Genomic DNA, 20,786 nt, shown 5'->3' on the forward strand with positions numbered 1-20,786 from the left:
CCTGTCTTGTTCCTGTTCTTAAGGGAAATGTTTTTAGTTTCTGCCCATTGAGTATGATGTTGGCTGTAGGTCTTTCATATATGGCCTTTATTATGTCTAGATATGATCCCTCTATTCCCACATTGCTGAGCGTTTTTATCAGAAATGGATGCTGGATTTTGTCGAAGGCTTTTTCAGCGTCTATTGATATGATCATGTGGTTTTTATTCTTCATTTTGTTTATGTGGTGTATCACATTTATTGATTTGCGAATATTGTACCAGCCTTGCATCCCTGGGATAAATCCCACTTGGTCATGGTGAATAATATTTTTGATGTATTGCTGGATCCGATTTGCTAGTATTTTGTTCAGGATTTTGGCGTCTATGTTCATCAGGGATATTGGCCTGTAGTTTTCTTTCTTTGTAATCATGTATTTTCTATACTTAAGAAGCCCTATTTGGTAATAGAAAAATTATGTTCTAAAAGTAATAAGTGTAAAGAAAAGGTAATAAATGCACATTGCATATCTACTGCCCTTTGTAAATTATTCTTGTCAGTAATTGAAATCAGGAAATCTTTTTTGCATCTCAGTAAGGGTGGGATTGCATCCCCATTTTAAAGATGAGCAACAAATCTAATATATTGTTTGCCCAGTGTTGCCTAATTGCTGTAGTTGCATTTTTTTTTTTTTTAATCCTCACCTGAGGACATTTTTGCATCTATTTTAAAATAGAGTGGAAGGTAGAGAGGGAGGAAGAGAGAGAGAGAAACATCAATGCGAGAGACACATCGAGTGGTTGCCACCCACATGACCCCTACTGGGGCCGGGGACAAACTGCAACCGAGGTACGTGCCCTTAGCAGGAACCGAACCTAGGACTCTCCAGTCCGCAGGCGGACACTCTAACCACCGAGCAAAATGGCCAGGGCTGTAGTTGCATTTTGACTGCCAATCCTTATTTTCTTTTCTTCTGCCCAGTTAACCTCAACATTGGGCCCAGCCAGTGTGGCTCAGTGGTTGAGTGTTGACCCATGCACCAAGAGGTCGCTGGTTTGATTCCCAATCACTATTCTCTCTCATTAATGTTTCTCTCTCTCTCTTTCTCTCTCTCTAAAAACCAATAAAGAAAATAAAATACTAAAATATCGGGACTTTTATTCCACTGTGAAGTATCTCAGTTTGAAAGCTATTTGATGTTTTAATTTGAAATCACCTCCATCCTCTAAATTATCATTGTGCCTGTTTTGCATTTGGGTGCCCACAAATAATGTGCACTATGCAGTGACTTTAGGGAAAGAACAAGAGACTTATCAGCTCTATATTTTTGACATGTCAATAATTATCCCGATTAATGCTATAATTTTTGACATACTATTACCTATCTTGAACTGATTACATATCTTGAACTCAGATTTGTCCTTTTGGGAAAAAAAAAAAGTTTGGCTTTGTAAATCCTGCTTGTGTCCAATAGAACAAGTTAACAGCAACAGATGTAGTTAGGATGATAGTTTCATGTTTCCATATGAAGCTATTTTCTCACCCTTTATCTGCTTTATATCACTGACATATGTAGAAAGAAAAACATAGTTATTGAACATCTGGTTGATATTTGAAAATGCCATCAACTCCTGATTACCAGGGATAGTGAGTCAGGGCATTTCCTTCAATTCTAAGGCAACTCAATGTGCCGTGGAGAGTCGGGGAAAAAAACATCATAGAGTGGAATTAATCAAGGAAGACTTCGTTTTTTTATTTTTAATTTATTTATTTTTGTTACAGATGTTTCTCTTTTTTTCACCTTTTGACACCCTCCTCCCAATCCCCCACAACCCCAGTGTTATTGTCTATGTCCTTGTTTGCACATATATGTATAAAAGTTCTGTGGTTTATCTCTTCCTTCCCCCCACATCCACCTCTTCTGTGGTTTGTCAGTCTGTACCCCACTTCCATGTCTCTGGGTCTATTTTGTTCCTCAGCTTGTTTGGTTCATTATATTCTACAGATAAGTGAGATCATGTGATATTTGTCTTTCTCTGATTGGCTTATTTCTCTTAGAATAATACTCTCCAGGTCCTTCCATGTCGTCTTAAAGGATAAGAGATCTTTCTTTCTTAAGGCTGCTTAGAATTCCATTGTGTATATGTACCACAGCTTTTTTATCCACTCATCTCTAATAGACACTTGGGCTGTTTCCAGATCTTAGCTATTGTAAATAGTGCAGCTATGAACATAGGAGTACATTATTTTTTCTGATTGGTGTTTCAGGCTTCTTAGGGTATATTCCTAGAAGTGGGATCACTGGGTTAAATGGCAATTCAATTTTTAATTTTTTGAGGAAACACCATATTGTTTTTCATAGTGGCTGTACCAATCTGCATTCCCAACAGCAGTGTACTAGAGTGCCCTTTTCTCCACACCCTTGCCAGCACTTGTTGTTTGATGATTTGTTGATGGCAGCCGTTCTGGTAGGTGTTAGGTGATACCTCATAGTTGTTTTAATATGCATCTCTCTGATGATTAGTGACGTTGAACATTTTTTTTATATGTCTCTTGGCCATTTGTATGTCCTGTTTGGAGAGATGTCTATTTAGGTCCTCTACCCATTTTTTAATTGGGTTCATTGTCTTCCTTTTGTTGAGTTTTATGAGTGGCTATAATTTTGGAAATTAACCTCTTATCTGGTGTATCTTTGGCAATTATGCTCTCCCATATAGTGGGTTCCCTTTCCATTTTGATGGTAGTTTCTTTTACTGTGCAGACGTTTTTTAGTTTCATGTATTCCCAAGTGTTCATTTTTTTCTTTGTTTTCTATTGCCTTAGGAATTGTATAAGTGAAAATTCTGCTGCGTGTGATGTCTGAAATTTTGCTGCCTGCATTTTCTTCTAGGATTTTTATGGATTCATTGGTCACATTTCAGTCTTTTATCCATTTTGAGTTTATTCTTATATGTGGTGTAAGTTTTTTGGTCTAGCTTCAATTTTTTGCATGTAGCTGTCCAATTTTCCCAACTCCTTTTATTAAAGATGCTGTCTTTACTTTATTGTATGCTTTTGCCACCTTTGTCAAATATTAATTGAACATAATGACTTGGGTCAATTTCTGGGTTCTCTGTTCTGTTCCACAGATCTATATGCCTGTTCTTATGCCAGTACCAGGTTGTTTTGATTACTATGACTTTGTAGTATAACTTAATATCCAGTACTGTGATTTCTCCTACTTTGTTCTTCTTTTTCAATGTTGCTGTAGCTATTCAGGGTCCATATAAACTTTTGGAGTATTTGTCCTAGTTCTGTAAAATATGTCTTTGGTATTTTGATGGGGATTCATCGAATCTATAGATTGCTTTGGGTAGTGTGGATATTTTAATTCTTCCAATCCATGAATAAGGTATATGCTTCCACTTTTTTATATCTTTCTCTATTTCCATTTTAGTGACCTGTAGTTTTCTGAGAATAGGTCCTTCTTTGGTCAAGTTTATTCCTAAGTATCTTAATTTTTTTGCTGCAGTGGTAAATGAGGTTGCTTTTTTAGTTTCTCTTTCATTGAGTTCATTCTTGGTGTACAAGAATGTCATCAATTTCTTGATGTTAATTTTGTATCCTGCTACTTTGCCAAATTCTTTTATTAAATCTAGTAAATTTTTGATAGTCTTTAGGGTTTTCTATGTATAGTATCATGTCATCTGCACATAATGACAGTTTCATATCCTCCTTTCCAATTTGAATTCCTTTTATGTTTTCTTCATATCTGATAGCTGTGGCTAAGACTTCCAGTACTATGTTAAATAAGAGTGGTGAAGAGTGGGCATCCCTGTCTGGTTCCTGTTCTTAAGGGAAATGCTTGTAGTTTTTGCCCATTGGGTATGATGTTGGCTGTAGGTTTTTCATATATTGCCTTTATTATGTTAAGATATGATCCCTCTATTCCCACATTGCTGAGCATTTTTATCAGAAATGGGTGCTGGAGTTTGTCAAATGTATTTCAGCATTTATTGATATGATCATATGGTTTTTATCTTTTATTTTTCTCATGTGGTGTATCACGTTTATTGATTTGCAGATATTGTGCCATCCTTGCATCCCTGGGATAAATCCCGCTTGGTCATGGTGAATACTTTTTTTGATGTATTGCTGCATCCGATTTGCTAATATTTTGTTAAGGATTTTGGCATCTTTGTTTATCAGGGATATTGGCCTGTAGTTTTCTTTCTTTGTGGTGTCTTTATCTGGTTTTGGAAGGAAGATTTCTTGTAAGAGTTGATCATTTGAGCTGAGCTTTGATGGAAATAAAAGATCTCATTTAATGCAGTAGATGAGATCATTTGAGGTAGGGCAGTACCAAGAGGGAACGAGAAAGGAGTTGAAGCTTTCCCAAGATGATGGTCCTGTGGAGGAGCTGGGATTGGTGAAAGTGATACAGTAGTGTTGTAAATATTGCCAAAATTGGGGCTTTTTTTTCCTTCTTTGATTATCTTTTATTATGATAAAAATCCCAGGATACCAAGAAACAAAAACTGATCAAGGGTTTCCTGGCTTTATTGGCAGTACTTTCTACTCGTTATATGGGACTTCTCTGCCCTGGGATGGCTCACTTAGCAACAGTTCTGGAAAACAGAATGTTTGGGCCTCAACTTGGAGGAAAGCCTCTGCAGACAACTGGGCGACTGTCTCTAAGTGGAGAGTACTTTGGCCTCCCTTTTGTGGATTCTTACAGGATAGGCTTTAAGGATACTACTGGCGGCTTCCATACTCTTTACTACCCTACCTGGGAAAGATTTACCTAAGTTTTTTATAAATCAGGACACATACATATTTTTAAATTATTAAGAACAAGTAAGTACAATTTCTGGACAACAGAAACTTTAAAGAGATTTGCAGACTCTGTATGTTCCCTTTCCCATTTGAAAATATAAAAGCTGTTTTGTTTTTTTTAGATAAGGTACACAGTTCCTGGTGTCATGTTTAAGAATAATAGACAAGAGCCCTGGCCGGTTTGGCTCAGTGGTTAGAGTGTCAGCCCGCGGACCAAAGAGTCACGGGTTTGATTCTGGTCAAGGGCATGTACCTTGGATGTGATTTGGTCCCGACCCTGATCAGGACCAACCTGATCAGGGAGGCAACCAGTCAGTGTGTCTCTCTGACATCAGTGTTTCTCCCTCCCTCCCTCTCACTACATCTGAAGGTAAATGGGAAAATATCCTTGGGTGAGGATTAAAAAAGAAGGAGGAGGAGGAAAATAGATAAGAGTTGTGAATTATCCATATCTTCTGCTGCTTATGAAATGAAATTCATTGCATAGTGTTGTTAGAAGATCTTAGACCCTATGAAAATCATTCTTCAGAGAGTCAACCAAAAGTAGAAGGTTATGGAGGAACTTAAATGCCTAGCAGGATAGTTTAGGCTTAATATATAGTAAAGAGTCAACAAAGGGAGGGGCCCAAGATGAAGGCATAGAAAGATGCCAAACTCATCTCTTCCCACAGACACACTGTTTATACACTTATGTATACAGCATCTCTTCCTAAAGAACAATTGAGGGCTAATTGAACAGCTTCTTCGCACACACAAAAAAGGACCACATTAGAGAAGGGTAAAAGAGAGATATGTGGTAATTCCGGGACCTCTACCCAGGTGGTACGAACTACAGTATGGATATTACTAAGAAGCCCACTCCAACACACTTGCGTGCTCTAGGGCACAGCAATAAAACAACAATTTAAATTGTACCTAGACTGCCCTGGCTGGTTTGGCTCAGTGGTTAGAATGTCAGCCTGCGGTCCCGAGAGACCCGGGTTCGGTGCCCGCTAAGGTCATGTACCTCGGTTGCAGTTTGTCCGCAGACCTGGTTGGGTCATGTGGGTGGCAGCCACTCGATGTGTCCCTTTCATATCCATGTTTCTCTCTCTCCTTCCCTCCCTCTCTCCCTCCCTCCCTCCTCCTCTCTCTTCCTCCCACTCTATCTGAACAAAAAAATGGAAAAATGCCCTTGGGTGAGGATAAAAAATAAATATATATCTATTTATAAATAATATATAATATAAATAATATATATATATTGTACCTAGGTTATACATGAAAAAAATCTATTTACTAACCCCAAGGCACCTGCTAAATAGGTGAAAAAGTGTGGAAACTCTCTGGGATCTGTAGGTACTCTCCAGAGTCATAGGTGCCAGTGAGCTCCATTGTTTATTTTCTCCTCCACCCAGATAGCATGGTCTGGAGCTCAGTCTAAGTACTCTAGTTGGCCTTCAAGGCCACCACAGTGTCCCTGGACAAACTTGGCCAAAACCCACTGCAGCCCTGGCCAGCCAGCTACCCAGGGTGCCCTTGGAGCCATGTGCTCAAGGCCATCTCAGTGCCTGCTGAAGATCCAGCCAGCCAAGCCCTCAGGGTGCTCCAAGTACCACGTATACTCACTTCAGCTCCAGCCAGTCTGCCAAAGCCACTCCCAAGCATATATGTTCTACACAGAGGTTGCTCCTACCCAAGACATATTCTTCAAAATTGAGAGAGATAGCTATGTCATCTATCCTGATAAAGAATTCAAAATAATGGTCAAAAAGTTGCTCACTAAACTTGAGAGAATAGAACTCAGTGAGAACTTCAGTAGACAGTTAGAAAATATAACAAAGAACCAATAAGACCCGAAATATAACTGAAGTGAAAAATATACTAGAAGGAATCAACAGCAGATCAGAATATATAGAACAGATCAGCAACCTGGAAGTCAGAATATGGAAATCACCCTATCAAAACTGCAAAAAGAAAGTTGTTGTTTTTTTATCCTCACCTGAGGACACTTTTTGCATTCATCTTCAGATAGAGCGGAAGGGAGAGAGGGAGGAAGAGAGAGAGAAACATCAACATGAGAGAGACACATTGACTGGCTGCCACCTACACAACCCCAACTGGGGCTGGAGACAAACTGCAAGTGAGGTATTTGCCCTTATCGGGAACCGAACCCGGGTCTCTCTGGACTGCAAGCCGACGTCTAACTGCTGAGCCAAACTGGCCAGGGCAGAAAAAGAAGTTTTTAAAAAATGAGAATTGTTTAAGGAACATCTGCAACAACATCAAGCAAACTAATGTTTGCATTATAGGAATACAAAAAAAAAGAAGAAGAGAAAGAAAGGGGCAGAAAGCTTATTTGAAAAAATAATTGCTGAAAACTTTCCTAATATAAGGAAGAAAGCAGACATCATGTCCAGGAAGCACAGAGATTTCCAAACGAGATGAACCAAAAAAGACCCACACCAAGATATATTGTAATTAAAATGGCAAAAGTTAAAGATAAAGAGATAATCTTGATAGCAACAAGAGGAAAACAACTAGTTAAATATAGGTAAAACCCCTTAAAGCTATTAGCTGATTTCTCAGCCACTTTTCAGGCCAAAAGACAGTGAGAGTATATATTTAAAGTACTAAAAATAAGAACCTACAGCCCTGGCTGGTTTGGTTCAGCGGTTAGATCATCAGCGTGCAGTCCTGAAAAACCCGGGTTTGGTTCCTGCTAAAGGCACGTACCTTGGTTGCAGTTTGTCCCCAGCCCTGGTTGGGTTGTGTGGGTGGCAACTACTCGATGTGTCCCTTTCACGTCGATGTTTCTCTCTCTCTCTCTCTCCCTCCCTCTCTATCTGAACAAAATATCAAAACATATCCTCAGGTGAGGATTAAAAAAAAAAAAAGTGACCTTTAATGGAAGTGCTGTTTAATAATATTGGAAATAAAAATGATATCCCATTGATAATTTTACCACCAAAAAATGTACATATATACTGTGAAAAGTTACACACCAATAAATTGGACCACCTAGAAGAAATGGCTAAATTTCTACAAACATGAACCTTCAAAGACTGAATCAGAAAGAAACACAAAATCTGAACAGACCAATACAAGTAACAAAATTGAATCAATAATCAGAAAATTCCCAATAAAGTCCAGAACCAGACAGTTTTACAGGTGAATTCTACCAAACATTTAAAGAACAATTAATACTTATCCTTCTCAAACGATTCCAAAAATATTGAAGAAGGAATACTTCCAAACTCATTCTACAAAGCCAACATTACCCATATATATATATGTCAAAACCAAACAAAGACACAACAAAAAAAAGAAAGTTATAGGACAATATCCCTGGTGAACCTAAATGCAAAAACTCTCAACAAAATAACAACAAACTGAATCTAACAATACATTAAAAGGATCATATATCATGATAAAGTTGGATTTATGTTAGGGATATAATGATGGTTTAGTACTCATAATGCAATCAACATGATACATCACATTAACAAAACCAAGGATAAAAATAATGTGCTCATATCAATGGATGCAGAAAAAGCATTTGACAAAATTTGGCATGCATTTATGATAATACTCTCAACAAAGTGGGTGTAGGGGAACCTACCTCAACATAATAAAGGCCACATATGACAACCCACAGCTAACATTATACTCAGTGGTGAAAACCTGAAAGCTTTCCCTCTAAGAACAGGAATAAAACAAGATGCTCATTCTCACCACTTTATTCAATTAGAACAAATTCAGAGTGTTAATATTTACAGTTCTGGCCACAGCAGTTAGACCAGAAAAAGAAATAAAAGGCACCCAAGTTGGAAAGGAAGGAGTTAAAACTGTCACTATTTGCAAAAAGCGTGATACCGTATATGGAAAACTCTAAAGACTTCACACACAAAAAAGCTATTAAAACTAATAAATGAATTCAGTAAAGTTGCAAGATACAAAATTAATATTCATTAATCTATACACTAATAATAATGAGCTATCAGAAAGAGAAATAAAGAAACCAATCCCATTTACAGTTGCATCAGAAGTATAAAATACCTAGGAATAAATTTAACCAAAGAGGCAAAATAGCTGTACTCTGGAAACTAAAAGATATTAGTGAAAGAAACTGAAGAGGACGCCAATAAATGAAAGAATATACCATGCTCATGGATTGGAAGGATTCATATAATTAAAATGTTCATTCTGCCTAAAGTAATCTACAGATTTAATGCAATCTCTATCAAAATACCAATGACATTTTTCACAGAGCTAGAACAAATAATTCTAGAGGTATATGGAACCACAAAAGACCTTGAATAGTTAAAGGAATCTTGAGGAAGAAGAACAAAATTGGAATTATCACAATCCCTGATTTCAAACTATACTACAATAATCAAAATAGTATGGTGTTGGCACAAAAACTGCCACAAAGATCAGTGGAACAGAAGAGAGAGCCCAGAGATAATTCCTCACTTGTATGGTGAATTAATGAACAACAAGGGAGGCAAGACTATACAATGGGGGACAGTTTCTTCAATAAATGTTGTTGGGAAAACTGGGAAGATAATATGCAAAAAATTGAAAATGGACCACATTCTTACTCTGTATACAAAAATAAACTCAAAATGAATTGAAGAATTAATGTAAGACCCGAAGCCATAGCACTCCAGAAGAAATGAAAGCAGTAAACTGTTTCACATTGGTCTTAGCAGTATGTTTTTGGATATATCTCCCTGGGCAAGGGCAAAAAAATAAAAAATAAATGAATGGAACTTCATCAAACTGAAAAGCTTTTGCACAGAAGAGAAAACCATTAACAAACAAAAAGACATCCTACTGAATAGGAGAAGATATTTGCAAATTATATATCCAATAAAGGGATATTATTCAAAATATATAAAGAACTCATTCCACTCAATATAAAAAACAAAAAAACAAGAACAAACAATTTCATTTAAAAAATAGGCAGATTACCTGAATTAACATTTCTTCAAAGAAGATATACAGATGGCCAACAGGCATATGAAAAGATGTTCAAAATAAATAATCAGTAGAGAAATGCAGATCAAAACCACAATGTGGTATCACCTCACACCTGTCAGAATGGCTGTTATAAAAAAGTCAACAAATAGTCCAGTCGGTGTGGCTCTGTGGTTGAGTGTCAACCCATGCACCAAGAGGTCACTGGTTCGATTCCTGGTCAGGACATATGCCCAGGTTGTGGGCCTGATCCCCAGTGGGGGGCATGCAGGAGGTGTCCAATCCATGCTCTCTCTCATCGATGTTTCTATCTTTCTCCCCCTCTCACTTCCTCTCTCTCTAAAATCAATAAAAGGAAAAAAAAATTTTTTTAAGGCTCAGTTGATTGGGGCATCGTCCTATACACCAAAATGTTGTGGGTTTGATTCCTAGTCGAGGCACATACCCAGGTAGTGGGTTCAGTCTCTGATTGGGCGCATATGGGAGGCAGGCTATCAATGTTTCTCTCTCACATCAGTGTTCCTCTCCCTCACACTCTCCCTCTTCTTCTCTCTCCCCATTCTCTCTCAGATCAATTTAAAAAACCAACAAATAAGTGTTGGCAAGGATGTGGGGAAAAATGGGAGCCCGTGCTCTGTTGGTGGGAGTGTAAAATGGTGCAGGCCACTTTGGAAAACAATATGAAGGTTTCTCAAAAATGTTAAAAATAGAACTACCATAAGACAGTAATTCCTTTTCTGGGCATTTATCCAAAAAAAAAAATTAAAATACTAATTCAAAAATATGTGCCTGGCTGGTGTAACTCAGTGGATTGAGTGTCATCCTATGTATTAAGAGATCACCAGTTCGATTCCTGGCCAGGGCACATGCCCAGGTTTCGGGCTTGATCCCCAGTAGGGGGCATGCAGGAGGCAACCAATTGATGTTTCTTTCTCACCAATGTTTATATCTCTCTCTCCCTCTCCCTTCTTCTCACTCTCAAAAAAATCAATAAAACATTTTAAAAATGTATACACACACATGTGCACACACACATATATGTGCATGCACCCCCATGCTTATAGCAGCATTATTTGCAGTAGCCAAGATATAGAGGCAATCTAGGTGTTCGTTGACTGGATAAAGAAGATGTAGAGGTAACCTGTATCTTGGTGACCTACATGGTGACAGATGGTTAGTAGACTTAGTGTGGTAATCACATTATAAGGTGTATAAATGTCAGATCTCTATGTTGTACACCTAAAATTAATAATATAATATTGTATGTCAACTATACTTTTTTTATAAGTCACCAAAAATCTTAGCAAGAGAAGTGATATTCCTAAAATTATGTTTTATCCAGGAGTATGTACTCATATATATATATATTATGAATAAAGATAACCTAGCCTTATAAAACGGTTAAGGAAGGAAAATTATGTCCATCAGGAAAGGATCTATATCTTTATACTAAAAGGGTCATTATTATTTCTCTACTTAGCAAACGCTCCCAGAACTTTGGAATGCTTATACCCTACCAGACTGTAATGTGTATACTTCTTAGGACTTTGTACTATGTAACTCACTTAAGAGATGTGGTACATTTTATGCAGATTGGCAGATTGTTGCAGTCCTGAAATTCACTGTGATAGTATCTTGGTTTTTGTTTTTGGATAATGTTAAACACACATTTTTCCCTGTAAGACGGTTAAGCTGTCGGGGGCGGAGGAGGGGGGATCTTGGTACCTTTTATAAGCTGCTTATACTCGTAACACAGATTAACTTCCCAGCACATAAAGGGAATACTGGAAAACCCTTGCATGATTAAATATGCCCCTAGAGGATTAAGTTTTTCCACATATTTTTCAAGCCAGAGCTATTAATAATGTTTCAGCATTAAACTTTCTGTACATCCTGATTATGGGGAAGGCCTTTTACTCATTTTGTCCTTGCTGTTAGTTTTTCCACTGTCCAGATTTGTAGCACTGCAAAATTGTCTGTGGAAACATAGGTTTGAAAACTGAAAGTTTAATGAGGTCTAACAAAATTTCATCTCTGGAATTATTTCAATTTTTTTTTTCAAAATTTTTGTCTATTTTTCAAACTCATTTCTTCTTTTACCTTACTGGAAGCCTGGCACAAAAGTAGCTATTTCATGAGCTTAGTGGTTCACTCAGAAATAAGTGATCACTAAACACATAATAGCCTTTATCATTTTGCACAAGGTCATTTAATTTCCATGCACATTTTTCCTAAGACAACAATCTGGTTTGTAAGAAATCTTATTACTGATGGATTCAGTTTTTAAACGCCTTTTAATCCAAGCAAGTAGGTTGTCAAATTAGTTTACTGTGGTTAATCATCCAAAGATTATTTTGTATATGCCTTGAGACACGTTCCTCCAACCCTTCAGGATCCCACTCTATCTGTTCCCTCCATCCTGCAGGTTTTTTACCAGCCTTGGGTCTCTTCTTGGTATTCACCACCCCTTCAGTTTCTTTGACCTCTGTCTTTTTCACGCTTATCCTTCGAGTCTCCAAGCTTAGATGGGTTCTTAACCACCTTTCTCTGAAAGTTTATGTTTTCTGTCCTGAGCAGGGGCCTCGGATTGCTCAGCACTCTTTCTGTGATGCTAGTCAGCTTCCTTTCCCACATTCCCCATACAGCTGTCCCAGATCATGACCACTCTCCTCAAGATCTGTAGCCCACCCCATCCCTCTCTCTGGCAGCAGATGACCTTGTTGCTTGCTTTTCAGACCCTAGAGCTTCTAAGTTACCACTACAGCTGCCGTGCTTCCTGTGGCTGAGAGAAGACTGCCCTTCCTTTCTAGCTCCAGCTTCTTCTTTGGGACTTTAGAGTTCTTCCTTCTCTTCTGAGACTTCTCCAGCATTGGGGAAAAACAAAACTAAACTAAGATTTTAATATTATTTAAATCAGTAATACATGCTCCTTGACCAGTGTGGCTCAGTTGGTTGAGCGTTGTCTCGTGCACCCAAAGGTTGCGGGTTCAATTCTCAGTCAAGGGCACGTTCCATGTTGCGGGCTCAATCCTTAGTAGGGGCATGCAGGAAACAGCTGATAAGTGTTTTGCTCTCATGTGGATGTTTTTCTCTCTCTCCCTCCCCCTTCTCTTTCTCTCTAAAAATCAATAAAAATATTGTTTAAAAATTAATACTAGACACATTGTCTGGGCATTGCTATTTTTTTTTGTTGTTATTTAATTTATTTGTTTTTGTTACAGATGTTTCTCTTTTTGTCCTCCCATTCACACCTTCCTCCTGTCCCCCCAAACCCCCACCCACCCAGCATTGTTGTCTGTGTTCATTGGTTATGCTTATATGCATATAAGTTCTTTGGTTTATCTCTTTCCTCCTCCCACCCCTCTGAAGTTTGTCAGTCTGAACCCTACTTCTGTGTCTCTGGGTCTGTTTTGTTCATCACCTTATTTTGTTCATTATATTCTACAAATAAGTGAGATCCTGTGATACTTGTCTTTCTCTGACTAGCTTATTTTGCTTAGCATAATACTCTCCAGTCCTGGGCATTGCTTTTTAATAAGTCTTTATGTCTTGGAAATCAGTTTATATCAGTACTATGGAGCTGCCTAATTCTTTTTGGGGGATGGGGATGAGATAATCTTTTTCTTAAATTTATTTTTCAATTACAGTTTACATTCGGTATATAGAACCGCTTCATTCTTTTAATGGATCCAGATTATGTCCTTGATTGTAAATACACCATAATTTATTTAATCAGTCCCCTACTGAAGAGTAGTTGTTCCTAATCTTTTGTTGCTTCAAATTTTGCTGCAGTGAGGATCCTTACACATCAGTCTTTGTGTGAATGCAAGCAGGGCCCAAGCAGGAATGGTGTGGGCATGATGCTAAAGAGTCAACATTCATATCAGAATTTCTCTTAAATGTTCATTTTGTAAAGTGAAACATAATTGAATACTAAAAACTATTGAAAAAAGGAAAATCACAATTCCCAAACCCTAAACAAAAAGGCATTTGAAAAAATGTCTTTGAACAGTCTGAACTGGAATTGCTAGATGGAAAGGTCTACCATTTTCATTTCTGAATGGAGAAATTGTAACTTTTTCTATTTTTTTGTGTTATTGCTTCTGCAACCTTTCTATTTATATGTAGCTCATTTCTTCAATTTATCTTTAATGTCTGCTTTTTTTCCCCCAAAACATTCATTTCTTTACCTCTTCTGAATTCTGAGAGAATTTCTGAGGCATTCAGTTCACTGTTTGCTTTCTGCAATTCACAGTTCCTGTGATTATTGAATTCTTAAACATGTGATAATCATCTTTTTTTTATTATTGCTTTCAAGTATTCATCTGGTCTTATATTGTTCTGTCAAGATTTCTGGCCTTTTATCTTTTGACCTTTTTATTAAAGGACAACATACAAAAAAGTACATTTTTGTTACTAGCACACAGATAAAAAAGCAAATATTACCAGCACCTCAGACCCTCCCTTATGCCCCCTTTCAATTACAATCTGTCCATGGTTAACCACTCTCTGGATTTCTAACACCATAGATTTCATCTTGCTTGTTTTTTAAACTTTACATAAATGTAATCATACAGTACATACCGTTTCTCCCTTTGGTTTAACATTATGTTTGTGAGAATTATCCATATTATTGCATGTAATTGTATTTTGTTTTCATTGTTGTATGGTATTCCACTACATGATTAAACTATAGTGTGTTTATTCATTCTACTGTTGATGGACACTTGTGTAGTTTCTAGTTGGGGGCTGTCATGAATAGTGCTGCTGTGGACACCTTTGTTTGGGTCTCCTAATGCACATATTACACATTTTTTTGTTGGCTATATATACCGGGAGTATAGAGCATTTAAGTCTTAAACCTCTAAAGTGGTTACCTCATTTTGTACTCCCATGAAAATGCTTGTTGTTCCACATCCTTGCCAGTGCTTGTATTTTCTGTCTTTTCCATTTTAGCCATGCTGGTAGGAATAACACAATATTTCATTGTAGTTTTAGTTTTTATTTCCCTGATCACTTGTAGTGCTCAGCAACTTTTCATAACCTCATTGACCATTTGGGTCTCCTCTTTTGTGACATGCCTGGTGAAATTTAGTTTTACATGTAAAAAAAAATTTTTTTAATACATCTGGCCAGCCAGTAGGTCACATTCCCCATTCTTCTGTCCTTTCCTTTCCCTGTATTCTTGTAAAAAAATATTCTTGGCTCTTCTCTTGGCTTTATTATTTTTTTCTGACAAGTGAACTTTAAAATCAGTAACCCAACTCTTCTAGAATTTTTAGTGAATTTGGATATAACTTATTTTATTTGAGAAAAGTTGTTATCTAAACTGAAGATAATATTGTCATTCTTTCTAAAGAAAAAAGTGGTAAATACTAAGCCTGTCTAGTTTTTTGCCCAATAGATTGATTATCCCCATATTTAATACTAGTTTTTGTTTCATTTTTGACAGGTGTTTATTAGAAATGAAAATCTTTTACTATGCATTTAAAACCTACAGTTCCCTTTTTAAAAATATAAATGTTTTACAGGTTCTTGATCAATATGAACGAGAAGGATTTCATTTCCTAGCGAAGGTGTTTAATTCTTCACATTCCTTCTTAGAAGACTTGACCGGTCTTACATTGCTGCATCAAGAGACCCAAGCTGCCGAGGTAAGAGTAAAACAAGCTTTACACACTGAGAACTGATGTATTTGAAACCTATTTGATAATTCAGATTTACAGAAAAGGAAGGAAGCAGTTTATTATTTATTTTCCTCTGCAGTTGCTGGATGCTGATGTATGCAGGTGGTTGTATAGTAGGTGTAAACACCTGTTTCTTACTGAAAAATAGCATGCCAGTGGCCAGTTGAGAGTTGGCTCTGATGTCCATACATCAAAATGCAAATCAGGGAAGACACTAGACTCAGGCACTGTTCTTCAAAGAAAATGCTTCCTTGGTTACAACCTAAGAGAGTTATGTTTAGCTTGTCAATTTGAATATTTTGCAGATTTTAATTTCCTGCATCACTACAATCATATTTGTTTGTTTGTTTGTTTGTTTAAAGACTGGGGTTCAAAAAATAGTTATTTTGTTTTTTTCCAAATGCTCACTGTTCTCAGAAAAGGGTATGCTGTATATGGTGTGAAGCTATTTGTGTCACTTGGCAAAATGGACAGTTTCTCAAAAACGGTTGAATGAGATTAAGTCAACAGCTTACTCAGTTTTTCACCTGGATGAAAAAGCTCTAAGGAAAAATGTGGTCTATCATAGCATTTCCACAAGCTACATAAGGAAAACCTTGAGTGCCTATGTCCTGCAAAGTTGCCATTGGTCCTGTAGTTTGATTCATTGATTACCTCCCTGCTGCCACCCCTTCCTGGGGTTGTATAGTCTCACTGACAGCTGGGGGAGGTCCCAGTGGTCAGGGAGTAGACAGTCAGGCCCAATACTGGACCAGCTGGTGGTGAAAAGACTGCTGTTTGGAAGATTGGAGCTAGCACTGAGTATAGGAAAGCCATGTGGAAATACCAGAGTCAGATCCTTTGGAATTTTTAGCAGATTGGGGTGAGAATTTTAAGCACACCAGAGAAGCAAGATAGTGCTCTCTAGTGCTAGACTGAGAACTAAAACGGGTTCTTCATTGACTTGTTTTGGCATCCTGGGCATTCAACAGATACAGACTTCCACTGATGACCGGTCGTTAGACCCACATAGAGTCTCTTAGTTTCAGAAGATAAATAGCATCTCTGTAGGACTTTAAGAGACTTTTAGATTTTCCCTAGAACTTTGACCGGGTTCTCATAGAGGGTTCAGAACTTTATGTTGCTCATAGCCACCATAATGTCTTTTGAGCAGCAGTGTACTGCCTGATGATAAAGGGAAAATAACTTATAGGTCTTTTCAACCATACAATCATTTGACTAAGTTGTTTGGGGGAATTTTTCCAGCCAACTAGAAATAATTCACATACTTTAGTTTAGTTGACTAGAAGAATTGAAACTTGAAATTGACCCCATATTTCACTCTTTAAAACAGAGCAGATGTTAGTATAATGGGTACATTTCTTGATTAAACCTGGCTCTATTGCATTTTAGTTGGTCAAGCATTAATAGTCTTTTAAAAGACCCCAGAAGTTTAAGACAGCAATAGTGACTAAAGAGATGGTGGGGCAGGATGGAGCATGGATTCATCTACAAATCTGAGGTTCCTTTTTGAACTTTTTCTCCATTAAATTATATTTATAGTTTTAGAATCATAAGCCACACATCAAATTTTCGATTAGAGATGGTAAACTGGTTGGCCTGTGAGCCAGATATGGCTTGCAGGTGCGTTTTGTTTGGCCTGCCCTATGCATTAAATTCTGAATAAAGCCAACATTTTAAAATTAAGAGTTTTACATAAAAGTCAGAATTTTCCCATTTATAACTTCTTTGAAAAATCAAATCTGGCAATGCCAGGCCTGCATTCCTAAGGAGTGATGGTTATCTGGAGCCAAGAAGCTAATTGTATAGATAAATAATGTACTTGATATGAAATTTAAAGATATAAAAAATATTCTGTGTAGAAAGGAAATCTTTTACACCTTTCCCTTACCACCCAGTTTCCTTGGTGGAGACAAACACTGTTGTTAGTTTCTTGCCCAAGGTTTTTTTGTTTTTGTTTTTTAAACATATTGCTTATATATTTATTTTTTATTTTTCAATTTCAGTTAACATTCAGTATTATTTTACATTAGTATCAGGTGTACAGCATAGTGGTTAGACAGTTATATAATTTATGAACTGATCCCACCAATAATTTAGTACCCACCTGGCATCATACATAGTTATTACAATATTACTGACTATATTCCCTATGCTGTACTTTACATCCCCATGACTATTTTGTAACTACCAATTTATATTTCTTAATCCCTTCACCTTTCTCACCCAGCCCCCCAATCCTCCTCCCATTTGGCAACCCTCAGTTTGTTCTCTGTATCTATAAGTATGTTTCTGTTTTATTTATTTTGTTCTTTAGATTCCACATATAAGTGAAATCATGGTATTTGTCTTTCTCTGACTTGTTTCACTTAGCATAGTACCCTATAGGTTCATCGATGTCATCACAAATGGTATGATTTATTCTTTTTTATGACCAAGTAATATTCCATTGTATATATGGTTCACATTTTCTTTATCCACTGATCTGTGGGTTACTTCCCTACCTTGTCTATTGTAAATAATGCTGCACTGAACATAGAGGTGCATATGTTTTTTTCAAATTAGTGTTTTGGGTTTCTTTGGGTGTATATATAACAGAAGTGAACTGGGTCATAATGCAATTCTTTTTATTTTATTTTTTGAGGAACCACCATACTGTTTTACACAGCAGCTGCACCAATGTGCAGTTCCACCTGCAGTAATGAGGGTTCCCTTTTCTCTACATCCTCACCAACATTTGTTAGTTGATTTACTAATGGTGGCCATTCTGACAGATATGAGGTGATATCTCCTTGTGGTTTTAATTTGCATTTCTCTGATGATTAGTGATGTTGAGCATCTTTTCAAATGTCTGTTAGCCACCTGTATGTCTTCTTTGGAGAAGTGTCTATTCAGGTTTTCTGCCCATTTTTAATTAGATTGTTTGGGTTTTTGGTATTGAGTTGTATGAATTTTTTTAATAAATTTTGGCTATTAACCCTTTATTGGATGTCTGATTCAGTAGATTGTCTTTTCTAGTTTGATATAGTCTTATTTTTAAATTCTTTTGTTTCCCTTACTCAAGGAGATATAGCAGAAAAAGTATTGCTAAGAAAAATGTCAGATTTTATTGCATATGTTTTCTTCTAGGAGTTTTATGCTTTTTGGTCTTACAATTAAGTCTTTAATCCATTTTGCATTTTTGGTGTAAGAAGGTGGTCTAGTTTCATTTTTTTACATATATTTGTCCAATTTTCACAGCACCAATTATTGAATAGACTATCTTTACCCCACTGTATGTTCTTGCCTCCTTTGTCATAGATTAACTGACCATATAGGTGTGGATTTATTGGTATTTGCAGCCCCAATATTAGAAAAGGATCATTACTTTTCTTTAAAAAGCTCTAAATAGGACAGTGTTTTAAGATAATGCTCACCAGAGGACCTTATAACAACAAAAATAATTATCCTACCTACATTAATTTACATGATTACTGTGAAAAATGTGTGTGTGTGTAAATAAATATGTATGTTAAAAATATACGCAGATCTGTTTAAAGAAAGTGTTTTGATTTACATATTTGATTTCCAGTGCATTTGTAAATGTTCAGTAATAAAAGTACGCCCTGGCTGGTTTGGCTCAGCGGTTAGAGCATCGGCCTGCGGTCCAGAGTGACCCGGGTTCAGTTCCCGCTAAGGGCACATACCTCAGTTGCAGTTTGTCCCCAGTCCTGGTTGGGTTGTGCGGGTGGCAACCACTAGATGTGTCCCTTTCACGTCGATGTTTCTCTCTCTTCCTCACTCTCCCTCCCACTCTATCTGAACAAAAAATGGAAAAAATGTCCTCAGGTGAGGATTAAAAAAAAAAAAAAATTTTGCATCCCATATAGAAAGGTCCCAACTTATTTATTTTAGCAATGCAGTGAAGAATGCCCAGTTAAGTCTCATCTTTGGCTAACTGTTTTCATGCATCAACATTGGAATTGTAAAAGATTCAACCAGGTAATTATATGTGAATATATAAAATATATATTTGGCCCTGGCCAGTTTGGTTCAGCGGTTAGAGCGTCAGCCTGCAGTCCAGAGAGATCCGGGTTCGGTTCCCGCTAAGGGCACGTGCCTCGGTTGCAGTTTGTCCCCGGCCCTGGTTGGGTCGTGTGGGCGGCAACCACTCGATGTGTCCCTTTCACGTCAATGTTTCTCTCTCTCTGTCTCTCTCTCTCTTCCTCTCTTTCCCTCCCACTCTATCTGAACAAAAAATGTCCTCGGGTGAGGATAAAAATATATATATATATTATTTTTTTTCCTAAAAAGATACTGTTTTCTAAAAAGAGAATTGCTGATTATCTTTTAAAAATTTGATAGCAAGCCACTGTGCTTGTGATCAGATATAGAAGTTAATGAGAAGAGCTCATGTTCTAGTCAGAAACAGAGACTTAAATAGGATACTCTAATATTATTAAAAATGTTTAAGTCATGTATATATTAAGTGCTGAGAGAGCAGTTACTCTTGCCTGTGGGAGTAAGGATGTCAAGGAAAGCTTTACACAGAAGGGAACAAATATTCTAGTTAGGTTTTTTGCAAATTAATTAATTAAATTTTTTTTATCCTCCCCCGAGGACATTTTTTCATTTTTTGTTCAGATAGAGTGGAGGGGGAGAGAGAGAGAGAAATATCTACATGAAAGGGACACATCTAGTGGTTGCCACCTGCACGACCCAACCAGGACCGGGGACAAACTGCAACCGAGGTACGTGCCCTTAGCAGGAACTGAACACTGGTCTCTCTGGACCAAAGGCTGATGCTCTAACCGCTGAGCCAAACCTGCCAGGGCTAATTAATTATTTTAATTGAAGTATAATTGACATATTAATTTCAGGTGCTCAGTGTAATTAATGATTTGCTGTTTGTACATATTGCAAAATGATCACCAAAATAAGTGTAGTTAATATCCAGCACTAGGTAGTTTTAAAGGATAAGTAGGCTATCTTTAAAAATAAAAACTGGGCCCTGGCCGGTTTGGCTCAGCGGTTAGAGCGTCGGCCTGCGGTCTGGAGAGACCCGAGTTCGGTTCCCGCTAAGGGCACGTACCTCGGGGTTGCAGTTTGTCCCTGGCCCTGGTTGGGTCGTGCGGGTGGCAGCCACTCGATGTGTCCCTTCACGTCGATGTTTCCCTCTCTCTTTCTCTCTTCCTCTCTCTCCCTCCCACTCTATCTGTACAAAAAATGGAAAAACGTCCTCGGATGAGGATAAAAACAAACAAACAAACAAAAAACTGGTAACAAAATAAATAAATTAATTTAAAAAATAAATAAATAAAAAATAAAAACTGGATCTGGGCAGGGGAAGGGTAGGGAAATAGG

At 37.3% G+C, this 20,786-nt stretch overlaps 1 protein-coding gene across 13 annotated transcripts in view; it reads left to right on the forward strand.

Annotated features, from left to right (window-relative positions):
- The window catches only part of ATG7 (autophagy related 7), a 274,296-nt gene that overhangs the window by 139,278 nt on the left and 114,232 nt on the right, over positions 1–20,786 (forward strand). For 12 of the 13 annotated variants that reach the window (XM_036266281.1, XM_036266275.1, XM_036266277.1 and 9 more), the window contains one exon: positions 15,288–15,410. In XM_036266281.1, the coding sequence (XP_036122174.1) occupies positions 15,288–15,410 (123 nt within the window). Of the gene's footprint in view, positions 1–15,287; positions 15,411–17,816; positions 17,855–20,786 lie in introns of those variants that run through there. The other variant, XM_036266282.1, reaches the window with a different exon arrangement.

This window comes from Molossus molossus, unplaced genomic scaffold (genome assembly GCF_014108415.1).
Source record: "Molossus molossus isolate mMolMol1 unplaced genomic scaffold, mMolMol1.p scaffold_m16_p_18, whole genome shotgun sequence".
In the NCBI taxonomy this organism is placed as follows: Eukaryota; Metazoa; Chordata; class Mammalia; order Chiroptera; family Molossidae; genus Molossus; species Molossus molossus.